Below are 13019 nucleotides of genomic sequence, written 5' to 3' on the forward strand. Positions count from 1 at the left end.
CAAAATATTTTTATCATTTAATTTCATATATAATAAGTAATTCTAAAACTATTTTATTACTTAACTTTATAATTATAAAAATGAGGCAACATTATCTTATTAAACAAATTAATTATGGAATTTTTATAGTAAGGTCATGGTTCGAGTCATCTCTAACTTCTCCGAAAATGGGAAGAAAGTCTACGACCAGCACCATCTCTAAGCTATTAATTCCACATAAAAAATATAATCAAAACCCATTTTTTACCAAATGAATGTTATGTGATTTTTATAGTAAGGTCATGGTTCGAGTCGTCTCTAACTTCTCCGAAAATGTGAAGAAGGTCTACGACCAACACCATCTCTAAGCTATTAATTCCACATAAAAAAATATAATCAAAACCCATTTTTTACCAAATGAATTTTATGGGATTTTTATAGTAAGGTCATGGTTCGAGTCGTCTCTAACTTCTCCAGAAATGGGAAGAAGGTCTACGACCAACACCATCTCTAAGCTATTAATTCCACATAAAAAAATATAATCAAAACCCATTTTTTACCAAATGAATTTTATGGGATTTTTATAGTAAGGTCATGGTTCGAGTCGTCTCTAACTTCTCCAGAAATGGGAAGAAGGTCTACAACCAATATCGTCTCTAAGCTATTAATTCCATATAAAAATTATGCAAAATTATATCATCACTTAATTAATTAATTATGAAATTTTTATAGTAAGGTTATGGTTCGACTCGTCTCTAACTTCTCTGAAAATGGGAAGAAGGTCTACGACCAACACCGTCTCTAAGCTATTAATTTCATATAAAATATAATTAAAAACTATTTTATGACCTAAGTTGTTATGGAATTTTTATAGTAAGGTTATGATTCAAATTGTCTCTAACTTCTCTGAAAATGAGGAGAAGGTCTATGATCAATACCATCTTTAAGCTATCAGTTTCATTGAATTAAAACAATCCTATACTAAATATTTCAAAATCCATAAAATCAACTCCACCAAATCTATCAATACTGAATCGATATTTTTAAATCAATAACAATCAACCAAACTAATCAACCAATTTTTGAACCAGAACTACATAGTCTTGATTTCCCTATTACACTCAGGGGTACATAGGAGCAAGATAACATCTTGTTAGACACAAATATAAAAAATAAACTATTTTGTTTTAGTAATTGAATTTTAAATAAATAATTTTTAAGGGTATAAAAGTTCATGTGATTAGTGAGGGTACCGTTTTAATACGGGCAACGTGGTGCTAATACCTTCCCTAATCCGTAATCGACTCCCGGGCTTAGAATTTATGTTGAAAGACCATTTTTATCCTAATTGGGCTTACTAGAGAGTTTTCTACATTTTAACCGCAAAAAATGGCGACTCCAAATAGATTGGGAGAGGTAGAAATCGAGTTCGCCTCTTCCTAAGTCGCAGGACCGGTCTTCCAACTGAAAATTGGGTCACGACAATCTCTCTTCTTGTCCTAAATTGATCCTGTAATTCATCATCGAACTCATATTAGAGCTACCCAATCTTTGTTTCTTTTCTACTCTAATCCTCTAACTCATCAATTCAGTTGAAATTGAGTAACCTAAGTTTACCCTCTTTCTAAACCTAATTTATGTTTCCCTTTTAATCAATTATCCATCTCTTATCTCTGCCAAAATGAGCAATGAGAGACTAAAAAGAGTAAAACATACCATCGATATACATAGTCCTCTTTGTCATCATGGATGTTTGAGAAATCTCAATGTTGGAGGGTCTTCTTCAAGTAGTAGACAAAATCCATCCCCGGGTTTGAACTCATTCTATGTTCCTTCTATTCAAGCAAAAAGATTCATGAGGTTTATCAACCTAAAACCAATATACATCCGATATGCCGACATGGCGTGGATGGTGGAGCAAGGATTTCAATTCCTGCACGAATTGGATGTACAGGGGGTTGTACAATTTCTGGAATTAAGTGGCCGCATTTACCCCTCTCTAGTTCGAGAATTCTTTGCTAATTTTCAATATAAGGATGATGGATATAGAAGTATGGTACAAAGGAAGCTGATACTGTTAAATGTTGTGTTGTATATGGTTGTTCGAGGCTTGGCATGTGATCGTGGTTCCCTCGGAGATTGTAACGATGAAAAATGGAGTGCGTATGACTGTACAGAGATGTACAGGTCATGCTTGAGGGGACCTTGCTATTTTATCCAAGGTGAGCTTACAAAGGCTGGTTCTTTGACCGTGGAGAATAGGCTATTACATTACTTGATCGCTTACATTATGGTTCAGCGCAAAAACAAATCACGCGCAACCAACTGTGAATGATATGAAATTAATGTTTGCCATTAAGGAAGGTATTTTGATAAGTTGGCCTGATGAGATTTTGAAAGTTATGTATGGAATTGCATCATCTTCTTCAAGACTACTAGCATATAGGATATTTATCTCCCGTGTCATTGATCGCATAGGGATTGACACATCTAGTGTGGAGCAAATTGCTGTAAATCTCAGAGAGCATATGGTCCAAGAGAATCTTTTTCACAAGATGAAAATTTATAAATATGGAGGTGAATGGATGTATAAAGAGGACTATAGGATCATTGTGAATTTGGATATGTCAAATGAGGAAGAAGGTGGTCAGAAAGGTGAGCAAAACCATAAGCAACAAAATGGCGGAGCTTTTAGTATGCCTAAAGGACCTTCTTTTGGTTTGACTCATCTGGATGCCATGGAACAACGCTTGAATGAGGAAATTGATTCGAGAATATAATCCATGGAGGGTAGGCTCATGGCTGAGTTTTGGAGACAAGACGAAGAGAATCAAAATCGTATCGAGCAACTTCACTTTTTATTCAGACCTTTAGTGGATTTCCGCAACCACCTCCTAGCTAGCTTAGGATGTATAGTGTGTCCTAGTTAGGTGCTTTTTTAGGAGTTTGTGGTCTACATGTTTTTGGTTGTTGCATTGTAAATTCCAAACTTGTTAGTTTGTTTTTGTGCTTTGACTTTAATTGTACTCGCTTGACATGCTTTATTTGTTTTTTTGGTGCTTTCATTTGAATCATGTACTTGTTATTAGTTTCATGTAATTAAAATGAAATAAGTATCATTTAAATATTGTTAAATAAAATAAAAAGTCAAATCTAAACTACATCAATCAATTTTAAATCTGAATTACATAGTCTTTATTTTCCTATTGTACATAAGGAGAAGTAGGAGCAAGATAAATTCTTATAAGATTCAAAAATAAATAATATATTGTTTTGTTTTAATAAAATAAGTTAAAGATGTATATAATTCATGTAATTAGCGATGATATTGTTTTAATATGGTTAGTCGAGGTGCTAATACATTCTTGATTCGTAATCGACTCTCAAATTTAGAACTTTTGGTTCAAAGAGCATACTTTCCTAAATTGGGCGTAAAATGTTTTTATAGTTTTAACTGCAAAAAAACTTATTGGCAACTCCAAATCATTTGGGAGAGATCGAAATTGAGTTCAACCTTTTCCCAGACCTGGAACCGATGATCTATTAAAAATCATGTCACTACATATATGATGTCATTAGGTTTGGCCGTACATTTCCAATGATTAAACCTTGTAGTAGGGTTCTTACATTTTGATATATGACTCAAATTTTGCTCATAAGAATTGATTCATGAATGATTCAAAGTCTATGTACATGCCTTGGGTTCTAGCTTAGATAATATTGGATAAACAACTTGGTAAGGTATATTATAGTGTTAAGCTTCTATTCCAAAAATACAAGCTGAAATATTTAACAAATGTCTTATAAAATGAAAGATTAGTCAACATTAAATAAATTTCAATAGATAGATACCATGTGGTTTTTTTACTTGTGTGAATACCCATTTTGTCTGGCCCAGAAAAAGCCTAAAACTTTTTAAATAATATATAATATAATTTCGAAGATGGTTTTCTGAAAATACTAAAACTAAGCTAATTGTTAAGGTTCCTACATCTAAGTTATTAGATTAACCAAAATAAGAAAGCCAAAAGAAGAAGGTCAGATCAATGTTGTTAAAGTTCATAAATGTAAGTGATTATGTTAACCAAATTTCAAAAATAATAATAAACATAAGGTTTCTAAATATAAATGATTAGGTTAACCAAAATTTAAATTTAAAACAACTGATTTCCCAAAAAGTTAATTTTTCAAAAAATGAATAAAAAATGCAATAAAATATAGCTAATATAAACTCATACATTTGTCCCTAAAAAATTAATAAAATGACTTTATTTATTTTAGTCTTTTTCGAAATTATAATATTTAATGAATAAAAATAATTAAGACTATTTTAAGGATTTTTATAATTATTTTCGGATTTATTAAGGCAATTAAATGAAAATGCTAAGTTTATTCCATTTAAGAAGCATCATTTGAATTTAAAAGATAACAAAACAAATAGTAAAATGGGGTCAAAGCTGTTAGGATTCCGAAAGTTAAGTCATCAGATGAAAAATTGGTTAACCTAATTTAGGAATTTAGTGGTTAAAATTTCATTATAAATAGAACTTAGGTTAAACAAAAAAAACTGTAAATACATTGAAAACACTACAAACACTGAAATGCAATGTGAGAATACCTTTTGTTTGAAAAAACATCTTGGGAGAGAGAAAGTGCAAAGCTTAGAGATCCACTATGGATGAGAGCATTTTTGGCTCTACGCATTCATTTTGACAGCAATCTAGAATCATAGATTCCACATACTTTTTCTTGTCATCACGTTGACTCCACCCTGTCCAATCACAAGGTGAAACACGTCCCAATTACACTGCACCCAACTGCGCTACATCTACCCTCCTTCTTCAAGTGCATTATTCTCTATAGACGTGCCTACAACTGGCTCGGTGCACCTTTTCTTTCAACCTATCCTACAACGACACGTGTGCCAGTCAATATTGCATCATTTTCAAGCCATTATGGAGCAGACACATGGTTTTTCACATCTGCATTTGTTTTTACTGGATCAATGCTCTCATCAAGTTTTATTTTTCTTCTCTTTTTTGCATTATGTTTATATTTACATGTTATAAAATCAACGCCATTTAGCAAATAAAAATGTAATTAATTAAACATAATTCAATCATACAAATATAAATAAATAAATAATTTTTTTATATGGAATAAATAACTAATAACAAAATGATTCTTTTAGCAATTAATTTTAACAAACTTTTTCTTAATAAATAATAAAATAGAGATAAAAATCCCTTTAATATAACTAATAATTAACAAACCTTTTTATGATTTTTTAGCAATTAACAAAATTTTATTTTTTGTAAATAATTAAAAAGTTTCAATGATAAAAGTAATTACAGTATGTCCATTATAAAAAGGATTATTAATAAAATTATATGAAACTCATTATAATGAAATAATTTTAAGAATTAATCAAATGTGAAGAGAATGTCGTCTTGGAGACTTCTTTCTTCTCAACTCATCTTTGAAAGGTCGTGCTACGCCGTTTCCTTTCACTCGATCAATTTCCAAAATCCAAAATAAATCATTTTTATTTAAATTAACAATTAATTAAAATACTTTTTTCATAATACACAAAAAAATAATATTTTTAGCTAATAAAATTTTCCAACCACATAAAGGATGGAGGGACGGTTGCCCAGTGAGCCTCTTTCTTCTAAACTCATCCTTTGGACGGCCGCGCTACGCCACTTCTGTCCTTAATTAACATACCCAACCAACAAACATTTTTTTACTAAAGAACTACATTGTCTTGATTTCCTATCTAAAAGAGGGATACGTAGGATCAATTTCCGTCTTGTCAAAAATAATAATAAAAATAAATAAATTTGTTTCTTTTAATAATTAATTAAATAACCAAATAAATATAAAAATAGAATAAAGTCATATAATTTAATAAATGGTACCTCCTAAGGCAGGCGGATAGGATGCTAATATCTTCCCTACCTTGTAACCTACTACCGAACCTAGATATCAAAAATCCAAAGCCCAACATAATAAAGCTTAAAAACAATTTCTACATTTTTAACCATTAAATATAATGGCGACTCTAATAAAGTCGTGCAACCGAAAATTGAGGTGTGACAGCTGGCCACTCTGCTCGGGATATTTTCGGTGTGACAGCTGGCCACTCTGCTCGTGACTTTTTTGAGAGAGTCCAACCCATAATTTTTAAGATGTATAACTAATTATTTATTTAATTTTTTATCTAGTTATTTAAAGGGACTTTTTTGAGAGAGTCTAACCCATAATTTTTAAGATGTATAACTAATTATTTATTTAATTTTTTATCTAGTTATTTAATTTTTATTTTATAGCAATAAAAAAATTTATAGTTATTAATTGCTATTGATTGTGTGTTTTGTATATATATATATATATAGTGTGTGCGCGTGTGTGCGCATGTGTGTGCGCGTGTGTGCATGTCTGTGCGTGTGTGCATGCGTGTGTGTGTGAAATTTAATTAAGGTGAAAAATAGTTTAATATTGATCTAGTTCAAAATTCGAGTCAATCATTAACAAATCGAGTTGAGTTGAACCATATTCAACCGAACTTCACTGATTTTCACCTCAACTCACACACACAATCTTTGTTAAATAAACTTTAATTGATAACTACATTTATTATTAAAATTCAAAAACTTTCTCTATATGTGTATACATAATCCACCAATGTTTTGTACGTCTTTAAATTTATGCTGATGCATGACATAAATTTAAGCTTGTTAATCTGCTCGAAAGTATATGAAATTTAATTAAGGTGAAAAATAGTTTAATATTGATCTGAGTTCAAAATTCGAGTCAATCATTAATAAATCGAGTTGATTTGAACCATATTCAACCTAACTTCACTGATCTTCACCTCAACTCATTTCTCTACATCTCCGTACTCTCTTTCTCATATCTTTATTTCTTTCCACTTTCTTCAAAAATATAAGAGAAAAACAATACTTCCACGTATAGAGCTATAGTGGTCCAACAAAGGTAAAACACAATTATAACTATTTTCAAAGTATCTTTCTCTCATTACATTTATTATATACTAATTATAATTGAAATTTTTTTATGTATTTATAATGTAAAAGTTTTACACATCGATAATCTATCATCTATTATTTATTTTTAATTGTCATAATTCTTAAAATATAATACAAAAAAATGATTGATAGTATACTATTTATATAAATATTTATATATTTTTTATTTCTTATTTTAGCCACATTAGTTATGTAGTACCGACATATATATATATATATATATATATATATGAATGAGAACTCCATAACCTAAGAAATATCAAAGTTTGTCTGAGTCTGTTCCCTGACACCCGGTTTTTTCTTCTTCCACCTTCAACTTGAACCATTCATTGCAGTTAATTACAAGCCTATCTTTACCATACTTTTGTAATTAATATACACCAACGCCAAAGTTCAAAACCATGGGTTTTCGAAGCCCCATTTCCTTGGTCTTTCTCTTTCTAATTTCTGGGTTCTTTGAATTTGATGTTGTTTATTCCTACACTCGCCCACCTCCTCGTAAAACCATCTTCACCCCACATTCCGAAGATGACTCATCCCCACAACAGGTACTAGCCACTTTTATAAATTGTACATTAAAGTTTTAAATTTCCTTGTGTATGAATAATTGAAACTTAAATTACATGCAATAGTTTATTATTAGTGAAATGGAAAACATAATCACTATATTGATGATATACATGTATGGGGTGCTGGGAATATGATATATGTTTTTACTACATCCTCCTCCCATGATATATGTCATAAGGAAATATTTTATTTATTAAAGATTGATTTATAAATAACATATGTCACCTTATAATAGAAAGATTAGTAGGAAAATATAACATTACTCAAGTAATGAGATCTTCTAATTGATTGTCAACATTCTCGTAATTAAATGTAGTTGATTTGTTATCTGTATGTGTCCATGTTTTGGACAGGTGGAGAAACATTGTTCCATAATAACATTAATAACCGTACGTCTCGGTTTGTGTACGTTTGGTGGAGAAACCAACAATTTCGTTGACTAATAAAAGGAAAACTGTTGGCTTACGCAAACCATTGATTGGGAGGTTCGGGGGAGTTTGAAGTTGGATCAGAATATCATTTTTAATTTGCAATTAGAATTCTACTGAAATTATATATATTACTCATTCATTTATTTACCTACACTAATTACACTAATTATATGTATATATTAAACTTACTATTCCATTAATGTTTTGAATAAAAATAAATAATACGATTAAACAAAATAGGTTATATTATAAAAATAAATCTAAATATTATAAGAGTTAATATATCTTTATAATTTTTGTTTATTATAAAATAATATAAGAGTAATTTAAACAACATCTCCTTAAAATTATTGATGAATTTTATAATAAAACGAAAATAATGAAGATACATAAATTCTTATACAGTTTTAATTTGTCACTAAGTAGTCAATAGCGTGCTATCGCGTTGGGATAGCGGCGTTGCAGTGGTTGCCGACCCTCCACCGCGACGGAGGGAAGTGTAGCGGCGCGGATGGCCATCGCGCCTGTCGCAGGTCAGAAAGCAGTGACCTCCCTGGCCAAATCGCGGGTCAGAACCCGCTCCAACAAGGTTATGCAGTGGAACCCTAATTTTTAAAGGGGAAATGCCCCTTTTACCCTTATTTTTTTAATACGTGGCAGCAAGGCTGTGTGGAAGACTAGTTTTTAATGAGGAAAAAACCCTTTTTGCCCTTATTTTTAAATACATGGCAAGATTTTTTTAGGGTTTTGCTCCCTTTTCTTCTCTCTTCTAACGTGAAAAACTTCATGTTCTCCTTCTTTTCCTCTTTCTGCAGCAGAATACATGAAATTCTCTCCCCCTTCCCTTCTGCCCCTTTCCCTCTGCCCCTTCCCCTTTTCCCTCTCCCCTTCCCCTCTGCCCCTTCCCTTCTATGAATGTCTTTTGGTTTTCCCTCTACATGTTCAAGACTTTCTAATTTTAATGAATTACTTGTATTTTTATGTTCTTTGGTATATTTGTATATTTTTATGTGGAGGGTTTAACATATAATTTTGTGTATTTTAAGTTTCTCTTTGTATATTTATATGTTTAGAATATAAATTACTTATATTTTTTCCCTTTAGTTATAGTGGTTATCCCGCCACCCGCTATCCCGCTATAGTGTTTTTGGGTTCGACCGCTATGCTTCGCTATCCGCAATTGACTGCCTAGATTTGTCATCACAATATATCATATTTTATTTGAATTAATTATACGCATTATTCATATTTTGTTGTGTGCATCTCTCTTGTGATGATAAATAATGTAATGTATATATATATAATTATGGGTGATTTGTAGATGTGGAAAAATATATATGTAATTTATGCATTACTCTTATATCTTTAATAATATATATGTAATTTATGTATTACTCTTATATCTTTAATATTTTCTAAAATATTTTAATATTTTGTGGCCTACCAGGTACATATATCTCAAGTCGATAGAGACCACATGATGATAACATGGATCACAGAAAGCTCAACCCCTCCAACAATTCAATATGGTACAACTCCTTCGGCTAACAGTTTCAATAACACTGGAGTTACTGGATCATATGATTACATTACATATAAGTCTGGAGAAATTCACTATGTAATAATTGGTCCTCTCGAACCCAATACAATCTATTACTATCGTTTGGGTGATTCTCCCAAAGGATACTCTTTCAAGACTACACCTTCTCAATTTCCTATCAAGTTTGCGGTTGCTGGTAAGTGCTCAATTTTTTTTTGGAACTAAATAGTAATACTAGCCTACCCATTTCACCATTTTGTGAGAAATTGTTGTGTAGGTGATTTTTTTTATGTATGATTGAGTTTTACGTTTACTTTATTGCGATATCTGCGAGAGTGATTAGAAAGTTATTAAATAGGTTGGAGAAGAACTAAATAAAAAGGAAAATTGACTTTCCCATGATATTAAAAAGGAATAGCACCAATGCAAAACTCAACGGTGCATCAAATAATCACCAACATAAAACACATTAAGTTAATGGTAAAAAATTAAGAAAAATGATAAAATATTTGTTTACAATTCTTTGTCCGCTCATATATTTGTTTGCAATTCTGTAAGACTCATCTCCATTAATGGAGAGGCAAGTTATATTTTGTAGTGTATTTTTAAGGACAAAATTGTAATTCTAATAAAAAGTAAACGTTATAAATGTTATTGTCTTTTAAGTTTTTAGTGTATTTTCCCACTACTTGCCTCTCCATTAATGGAGAGGAGTCTAACTCCTCTTTATATATGTAGTCAACCTGTGAATGAATACCACATAGCAATATTCTTTAGAATGTGCAAGTTTATTCTACATTAAGTTAACACATAAAGTGAATGAAAAGATCTATAATAGATTGTAGTTTATTAAAATGATGATGTAATTTAATTAAATTAAGTATATTACTTAGTTTATTTGAAATAAAGCAACTTTAAAAACTTTCCTCATTAAAAAAAGCAAATTGTTGTTTATACCTAAAATACAACACTCACATAAGATACCATATCTCATGTGAGAGGAGTATCATATTAACATCTTATTTTTTTTTCATGGTATATGTACGTAGGCATGGCTACTCTTCCAAGTATGTGGCCTCATCTTATTCTAGATGTTCAAATAATAGAAACTCTTAATATATCTATATCTATCTATATATATATATATATGTTTTAGATTAGATAATTGATTTTCTCAATTATCTACCTTTACATTTCATTATCAAAACAATTTTCTAAAAAAAATACTGGTTATCTAGAGAGTAAAGAACATGCTCCATATGTGTGATTTTATATTAACAATACAAAAAAGAGAGAGTCCGTCCATACATTTAGATACACTCTAGAACCATTATTTTACATAAGAATAGTGGAATATAAGTTGTAGGATTTCTTCTTCAAAAAAAGAATTACTCTAAGCTTTATATGTATGCACTATGCAGGAGATCTTGGACAAACAGAATGGACTAAATCCACTTTGGAGCATATAAACAAGTCAAACTACGATATGCTGCTATTACCAGGGGACTTGGCCTATGCAGATTGTGTTCAAAATCTATGGGACTCATTTGGTCGTTTGGTTGATCCATTAGCAAGCCAAAGACCTTGGATGGTGACACAAGGCAACCATGAAGTTGAGAAAATTCCATTGCTTCACAGTGAGCCATTTACAGCTTACAATGCAAGGTGGAAAATGCCATATGAAGAGAGTGGATCAGACTCTAACCTCTACTACTCTTTTGATGTGGCTGGTGTTCATGTTATTATGTTAGGATCTTACACTGATTTTGACCGTGAATCTAATCAATATAAATGGCTTCAAAAGGACTTGGAGAATGTGATTAGGGTAAAGACTCCTTGGGTTGTGGTGCTAGTTCATGCCCCTTGGTATAATTCCAACAATGCTCATCAGGGTGAATCTGAATCGGATGATATGAAGGCTAGCATGGAAGACTTGATCTATCAAGCTCATGTTGATGTTGTTTTTGAAGGACATGTTCATGCTTATGAGCGATTTGTAAGTACTTTCCAATTATGTTTTTATTGTTATAAAGTTTTACTTTAAAGTTGTTGCTTAGTGATAATGAGATCACATACTCAAATCTTGAAAACAGTCTCACAATTTATAGGATAAAGATACCCACATCTACCATTCCCAGATCACACTAAGTAGGACTTCATACACTGAATTGCCCTTACTATTTAAATCTTTTGTTTTCTCAATTTCAGACTCGTGTTTATAAAGACAAAGGTGACAATTGTGGTCCTGTGTATATCAACATTGGGGATGGGGGTAATCGCGAAGGCCTTGCCACCAAGTAATTAACATTTTAATTTGAATTGTTCTTTTTAGTATCCTTAATTTTTAACACATACCAAAATTAAGCTATATGTTAAGTTTTTTTATGATATTAAGTGATTTTCTATGGTATCTGTCTGCAGGTACATAGACCCCCAACCAGAGATATCATTATTTAGGGAGGCTAACTTTGGACATGGGACACTAGATGTATTTAATGCAACACATGCACTTTGGAGTTGGCATAAGAATGATAATGATGAACCAGTTTTTAACGACTCTATTTGGTTGAGAAATCTCTTCTTAAATCCTGCCTGTAAAATCTGATATTTATAAAAATAATATTACTTATATATATATATATGTGATGGTAGTTACATGTGTTATTTCATTTATTATTGCTGATCATTATGAAGAAAGAATATTATATTTTGATTTTGGTTAAAGACTAAAATTCCGTGTCATCAATTGTTGCTAGACATACAAATAGGCCCTATGAATAGTTCACCTTATTTTAAGTATTAATTACAAAATTTAATTGTCTACTGCAACCATTCAAGCAAATGAATAAGTTTGCACTCAATATTGATATATTTCCAAAAAAAAAAAAAAAAGTGTAATATTTATGTATTGATATTATAAAAATTTATACACAATCAGTGTATCATTTATCATTCATATAAATTATTATTTTTTGAAAAGTCATTGGTGTTTGAAAATAAATAATAGATGATGTAACGACAGTATAAAAAACTCTTATTTTGTCAATATATTTATTATTTTCTCTTTACAAAATCCATGTTCAACAATTAATGAGTGATGTTATTGTAAAAATAGACACTTTTAAATTAAATGAGTGATGTTATTGTAAAAATAGACACTTTTAAATTTGACACTTGTATTTGAAAATTGTGTTTTTGTTTTCCAAAATTAGGGTGTTCCAATTAATTTTAGGATGTACTCCCTCCGTTCCTATATAACTGTCACTTTAAATTTTGGCAGCACATATATTAAAAAAGTCAATTAATGTAGTAAAATTATATATTAATTTCCTATAATACCTTTTATCTCTCATGCTCATAAATTTCAATTATTTTGCACAATTAACCTACTTGAGACTATACCTACCTTATTACTCAAGTGTTGTCCTTTTGTTACTCCAATTCACA

General features: G+C 30.7%; 1 protein-coding gene across 1 annotated transcript; it reads left to right on the forward strand.

The window, feature by feature from the left end:
• Positions 7279 to 12221, forward strand: LOC109333757 (probable purple acid phosphatase 20). The gene is made up of 5 exons (XM_019569323.1): positions 7279 to 7579; positions 9480 to 9768; positions 10994 to 11568; positions 11781 to 11869; positions 11994 to 12221. Exons 1-5 carry the CDS (start codon positions 7433 to 7435, stop codon positions 12175 to 12177), a joined length of 1284 nt encoding a protein of 427 aa, XP_019424868.1. The 5' UTR covers positions 7279 to 7432; the 3' UTR covers positions 12178 to 12221.

Source organism: Lupinus angustifolius, chromosome LG19, assembly GCF_001865875.1.
Source record: "Lupinus angustifolius cultivar Tanjil chromosome LG19, LupAngTanjil_v1.0, whole genome shotgun sequence".
In the NCBI taxonomy this organism is placed as follows: domain Eukaryota; kingdom Viridiplantae; phylum Streptophyta; class Magnoliopsida; order Fabales; family Fabaceae; genus Lupinus; species Lupinus angustifolius.